At 45.6% G+C, this 6,952-nt stretch overlaps 1 protein-coding gene across 1 annotated transcript in view; it reads right to left on the reverse strand.

Annotated features, from left to right (window-relative positions):
* Positions 1 to 4,048: 4,048 nt before the first annotated feature.
* Positions 4,049 to 6,952, reverse strand: part of CPB2 (carboxypeptidase B2) — a 26,248-nt gene continuing 23,344 nt past the window's right edge. The window contains exons 11-12 of the mRNA XM_015411005.1: positions 4,347 to 4,431; positions 4,049 to 4,234 (exon numbers count right to left, since the gene is read on the reverse strand). Coding sequence (XP_015266491.1) covers positions 4,050 to 4,234; positions 4,347 to 4,431 — 270 coding nt within the window. The 3' untranslated portion in view covers position 4,049. The remainder of the gene's footprint in view (positions 4,235 to 4,346; positions 4,432 to 6,952) is intronic.

Genomic DNA, 6,952 nt, shown 5'->3' on the forward strand with positions numbered 1-6,952 from the left:
TGGAATGGGGCGGGGCTCTCTTGCATGCCTTGTGGCTCCTCTCTTGTGGCTCTATTTAAAAGGTCCCATAATCTCAGCCAAGCAAGGATTCTACCTGCCCACAACCTTAAAAGGGGAGGGACAGCACCCTACCCCCCCCCCGAAGATCTGCTCCGATGGTCAAGGAGTTCCTCTGGTTCAGCGGAGGGTCCAGCAGAGGATCCTGGGATGCCATTGTAGCCCTCCAGGGACCGAACTGCTAGCTGAGAGAGCCGGGGGCAGTGTCCCAAGAAGAGAGCCTGGCGTGCCATCATAGCCTCCAAGGGCTGAACTGGAAGCTGAGAGCGCCATTTGCCCCTGAGGAGCCATTTTAGGCCTTTTTATGGCCTGTTGAAGTACTTTCGGACTCCAGCAGTCTTCCTAGGTTGCTCTGGGCTGGACTCACAAGAGACAGAAGGAAGGAGGAGAGGATCTCTTGTCCTTTTCAGAGGTCAGTTGTCTATTTCACAGTCCTCCAGAGCATCTGATGCGGCTTGCTGCTGGGCCATTCTCTCCCACGTTCCTCCAAGGAAGGAAGGGGGTGCAGAGAGAAAAAATTGCAAAGACAAAAGAAGCAACAGAGCCGAGAGGTGTGGAAGGAGATGTGAAGAGAAAGAGGGACAGGCTGGAGAGGTTAGGAAACGCCCTCAGATATGAAATGGCTCTTGAAGAAAGGCAAGAGAAAAGCAAGTAAAAAAGAGCAAAGAGCTCTGCTCTAAAGCTGCACTCCCCAACTAGGCAGGAAGCAAACTGGGCCAGGGTGGCGCCCACCTGGGAGACTGGAAGTTGAAGAATTCTGCCTCCCTTAGCAATGGGTGGGAATCACCCATTCCAAGATGGCGGCTTTCTCAGAGCAAGAACTGACCATTCAGTAGCTTTCATTAGTGCAAAATATGACTACCCATCATCTGTGTGAGTTGCTGTGAAAAATTCCCGTTTTCATACTGCTCCATTTGCTTTTATGCTTCAGGACTCGATCCAGGGTGCTTGCACTTTTCTTGGAAGCCCTTTTGGGTACCCTCAGACCTGAAGAATGACCTCTCCCTGTATGACTTTGTGCCCTTTGCACTCCGCATGACAGTCTGTTACTGTTCCTCAAATTAGTACACACGAGCCAGGGCTGTAACATGAAAAAACACCCCCCTACTTGCACAAGAAGATGAGATGGGATTTATACCCTGCCCTTCACTACCGGATTATATTTGATCTGGATAATCGCGATCACACTTACCTCCCTTATCCCGCCTCACTGCGCAGTCACATCGCTCCCTGGCGTCTACACTACTGACACGCGGGAGCGTGTGTCGGCGGGGTTTAAATTTTTTTCCTCAGTTTGTGCATGCACATAGGCACCCCTCCGTAGAAGGGGGGGGGAACTATCATGGTGCATGCGCAGAACCACCAGGGTGAATCAATCCAATCCCTCCAAAAAATACTTCCCTTTAAATGTTTGACCTGAAAATGGCCTCCGTGAGATCCCGAACTCATCTAAACGCTAAATCAAGTGACCGTTTAAATGTTGGTTTTCTAAACGCGGTGGCGGAGCTCCGCCTATGCGCGCCCCGCCAACGTATTAAAAAAATGGCGGGCAAAAAGTGGAAGCCTCGGGCAGCTTTCGAGTGGGAAGGGGGTTTAAACCGGAAGTGATCGACACCGCAGGAACGATCAGACGTCAGAAAAGTGCAGCTAGAACTGGAGAATCAGGAAAACACCACTTGGGGACCTGGTAACAAAATACTGTTTTAAAGGGGGTTTGAGCCAGAAAGCAACAGCTGGGGACAGTGCGCAGGTGTTGGGTTTGTGAATGTGGATATAAAATCCGTTACTGAAGCATGCCGAAAGCGGACTAAACGGACCGTCTCTTGCCTAGAAAACCACATGGGGGTTTCAATAAGTCAGCTGTGACCTGACAACAACAAAAACTAAGCCCCCCAAACTTGAGATTATTAGCCTATGTATATCCAGATTCAGATCAACACTCAGAAAAATGAGGGGGGAAAGACTCTTAAACAAACAGGGTTTTTATTTTACAAATGGAAAGAGAAATCAAATTGATCTGTATAGTAAGGCAGAGCGGTAGCAACAAGTAAACGTTACACAGTGTATGACAGCACAAAAACCTTTCCCTAGAAGTGATTGTGAGGGGAAATAAGCCGATTAAAAGACAGTAAGATGTAGGCGCTTGTCTGAGAAGAAATGGGGAAACGGGGTTGTCCTAGAAAAGAAGCTGCTATGGGAGGTGAAGTCGACCAGACAGGGGAAGGAGGTGCAGGGGCAAGTGTGTGGAGCCAACCGTGAGATAGGAATAACAGGATGAGTCCAAAACTGACTACTAAAATTAGGGGGGGGGGGAGCAAGAGTCCAGTAGCAGCTTAAATACTAACAAAATACGTGGCAGGGTATGAGCTTTCGTGAATCACTGCTCATTTCAGATACAAGGAAGGGTGTAACTTTTTATACCCTTTTTTCCTGAGATGAGATGGGGAAGGGGTGTTGGCATTGGACTGTGGTGGTAATGAAAACACAATCTCTGGAGGATGAGCAAGCCTTTAAAAATCCTTTGTCTATATTGTGGAGGGGAGTTTTCCCCCTTCTGCATGGTGAATATCAAAAATATTCCCTTGGGGAGATTTGGAAATTAGATTTGTTCACATCTGTGGTTCAGTACTTGTCCTGATTGGGGAAGCGCTGAGATCTTCCCATCTGGTCCTTTAGATAGGAAGGAAATTGCTGGAACCAGCCCATTGCTTATTGTTTGGGAAATCTGTCCGTTAGTTAGATCAAATTACCTGGGAAGTGGCTCTGAGATCCTTGTAGGAAATGGCCCTCAGTTGAATCCCTCTTAGGGTGGATTTACTGACAGAGGAGATGCCCTGCGTGCCTTCTCTCCTTGGCATGACTCTCAGTGCCTGTTGATAAGTTTAATTCAAGTTCCTTCTATTATTTCAAGACCCACATTCAGGTGTTACATGTGTACAAAAGAAGATTCACAATATACAGGGAAAGGGGGGGGGTTCCCTGGGATGACAGTCTCGGGGGTATCAATTCCCTGCTAATTAGTCCTCCTCGTGAGGTGCAGCACACCCATCAGGTCATCATATATGGTTTGCCCTTCCTCCTCTGCAGCTAGCTCATGAGCTTTCTCCACGGTTGGCCCTACCTTGTGGAACCGTCTGCCAGTAGAAGTGTGTAAGGCACCTCTGTCGGTGTCATTCAGTAACTGCGCAATCATGCTTCTTCACAGGGCTTTTTACTGATATCGAATTATGGTTTCTAGAAACTGATATTGGCTCTCTATGCTTAGGATTGCCAGCCTCCAGGTGGTAGTGAGGGAACCCGATTTGGTGAGCTTCTGCCCGCCGCCAGCCAGTGGGGGAAGCCCCACCCCCAACAGGCACCACGTGGTGCAACATCCCTGGCATGATCGTGTCACATGGAAATGACATCATCATGCCAGGGATGCAATGTGGTGACACTCTGGTATTTGGGGCAAAACTCTATGGTAACCATAGAGTTTTGCCCCAAATACCAGAGTGTTGCCACGTAACATCCCCGGTGTGATGATGTCACTTCCACATGACATCATCATGCTGGGGATGTTGCATGTGGTGACGTCGCCCCACCCCCCACCAGCGAGCAAAGTGGACCTGGCAAGCCTATCTATGCTGGATGCCTCTAATTCAGTCCCTCGTATACTAATTCAGTGCCTCGTATACTATGACGTATTGCTTTTTAATGATATTGGTGTGATGTTATTGTCTTAGTGAGTCTTATGCTGTCTTGAGCTTTATGGAAAGGCGGGATAGATATTTTCAAGGGATGGAGAAATCTGACAATCTGCATTTCAGAGTTGGTTATAAAGCTGCCCTGACAATTTATCCGAATTACAAAGTACCAGCCCTACTAATTAGCCTTGTAATAAAAGACAGAGAAGGGCACAAAAATAAATTTTGCTTTTATTGACATTAAAATACCAAGCACCTCCAACCAGGCTCTCCAGCTGCTGTCCTGTGAAATGGAACTCGGGGGGCTCACAGATTGTCGGAAATATGGGAAGCTATTATTTTGATCCCCGTGAGTGCTTCGGAACAAGTTGGTTTAATGAGTCTCTGAGGAAGCAAGAATCCGTATCTCCCTTTGTCCTGAAGTTCAAAAGTGAAAGAGTACTTAATCCCAAGGTCATATGCCCAGTCATCTGATCCTCCTGGGGCTAAATCTATGGGGGGAAATCAGAAACATTCATTAGCCAAAACCATATCTTTAGCCCCTTGTCCATGGCCTATTCATAAACACATCTTGCATTCTTACCATACTCTGCAGGTACGTACATATTGTTTTTGCTGAAGGGCCAGCTCGATAGCGGTTCCAGTGGTTGTCTGCGATGGCACGGGCTATTTTATTTGCCACCAACAGCTGAAAAGAAAAGTTTTATCAGCATTTCATCATCTCCACAGCAACTAGGAGTACAGCTGCACACATGTGGCTAAACTAAGATAATCTGCAATCAGATGTAACAAAATAAAAAGAGATTAATCGATATTGTGATGGCTGTCAAGGAGTTCCAGGCTGAACCTATGTGGGTTCCCAGGGCAGATGTACACAAGTAACCAGACAGTTTAATTAAGAAAATTTTTTAAAATAAAGTTTATTTCAATTTCTGGCAATACAAAAGTTTATTCTATAGCCAACACATTACTCTAAAGTCATGCAGCAGGAAAAAGCTAGCCTGACTAACACTTTTTAGAATTTACGTTAGATGGCACAAACCTTAAAATCAAGAGCCAAAGGCCAGAGCTGAAGCATTCTCGACTGTTGCTTGCAATTCAAGCAGGTCATAGTTCAGGCCTTTAGTCTGTCAAAAACTCAACTAGTCCTCTTCTTCAGGGCCTTAGCTCAGTTATAGCTTTTTGGGCCCAGCAACACCAGTTGAGGATGACAGCCAATCAGGATGTGTTTTCAGGAGAAGCCTCTAGAAGATTACCTCATCACCCCTGGCTCTCCCCTCCCATCACACAGACCACAGGTTCTCAAGAGAAGCTAATCACCAGAGTTCCATCCCTGGCCTTGAAGATGACAAGAGCGTGTAGGCTAAGAGGCCAATTAGTAACACCTGTAAGATGGATGGCCATTACTGTTCACATTAACCCTTGAGGGGAGGCTAGGGGTGCTTTGCCTCACAATTAGTTTTGAAACATTAAAGAAGAGGGGAGAAATGAACAAAAGTGAAATAGTAAGGACTGAAGGTCCTTGAAGGCCTGGACTGGTTCCATGCTGAGGTTTTTTTAATAGCCACTGAAGGATGGCTTTCTGTAATTAGCAGCCAGCAGAACTGAGTCTGGGATTGTGCACTGCATTTAATATAATGCTGTATTCCCCATATAAAAATAGCCCTCATGAGCAACGGCCTACTATGTGTTAGCTTCTCCCTACAATAGATTCTTTAAGTATCACTTTCCCCCTTTTCTTTCAAATTGTGACTATGTTTGCTTCTCTTTGATTGCTTCCTACTATCTCAGGTTGGCCACAGCATTCCTGAATGGATCCTTAATTAGCTGTAATTACTGCTTTTCTCTTGGCAGCCAAAGTGATTCCTCATTGATGTTCTTTTCTTTTGCATTATCATAGATTTGCGAGTGCATGATTATGATCTGCAGGGAGAAAAGCTGTAAACTAAAACATTCCACCCACAGAACGAGAACTGGTTAAGGATCTACTCAGGAATGCATGGGCTTTGCAAAGTAAGTAGGAAGTAATTCCTAAAGAGGAATGGAAGCGACTTTAAAACATGAGAGACCTGCAAGGACTTGTGAGGGCATCTCATTTTCCCTTCACCTCACTATTTCCTCTTTCCCCTCCCTGAAAGTCCCCCACTCTCTCTCCTTTTCCTGCTTACCTTCTCTCTTTTCCATCTACCTGCCAGCCTATGTTTATCTGCCCCCTGTCTTCAGCTTTTCCTCCAGCAAGCTTCCCCCTGGGAAAATTCTGCACAGTTCTGAGTACTGGGCTGGACCTGGCCCCATTGTGTGGTGGAGAACTTGCAACGACTCCTCTGTATCCCCTGCTCATACTATTTCCTCTTTTCCTATTTCTGGCAGGCTCCACACCCTCAACTTTCTCTGTTTCCCATGCACCAACCAACCTTTTATCTTGCCCCCCTATGTTCAGCTATATTTATTATTTATTTACTTCATTTATACCCTGCCTTTCTCCACAATGGGGACCCAAAGTGAATTATCTCATTCTTCTCTCCCCCATTTCACCTTCACAACAACACTGTGAGGTAAGGTTGCATTGAGAATGTTTAACTGGCCTAAGGTCACTAAGTGAGCACATTAGAAGAGTGGAGATTTGAACCTGGGTCTCCCAAGCCCTAGTCTAAAACTGCCAACTACACCATACTGGCTTTTGTGGAATGGCTGCTGTTTGGGGTTTTTTTGCTTGTGGAATGGCTGCTGTTTGGGGTTTTTTTGCTCCCCAATGGGGAATTTTTTATTGCATTTTTATTAAAACTACAAACTATAACAGAAATAAGGAAGGGGACTACATTTAAGGGGATAAAGAAAAGATACCCACTACTGACTAAAAACCCAAGAGAGGAGATCTTCTAATCAGTTTAAATACACATCTAGTCTTAATCATATTAATCTCATTACAAACTGAGTCACATAGTCTGTTAACTTTTCCCACATCTTAAATTTAACTGATATCAGGAAATACCCCAAAGCATCGGAAGAACCCGAGTCCAGCTCACCACTGGACTTGCTGTCCCCTTCTTTTTCTTCCTCCTCTGGCCCTCCCAGCTGGACTCTTAAAAATTCTCTCGCTTTCAGAACAGAGTCAATCTTTTCTTTTTTATCCTTAATTTTGAAGGTGACGTCTTCTGGAATTAGCCATCTATATCCAATTGAATTTGTTTGAAGAAAAAGAACAAGAT

Source organism: Gekko japonicus, unplaced genomic scaffold, assembly GCF_001447785.1.
Source record: "Gekko japonicus isolate JY-2015 unplaced genomic scaffold, Gekko_japonicus_V1.1 scaffold428, whole genome shotgun sequence".
In the NCBI taxonomy this organism is placed as follows: Eukaryota; Metazoa; Chordata; class Lepidosauria; order Squamata; family Gekkonidae; genus Gekko; species Gekko japonicus.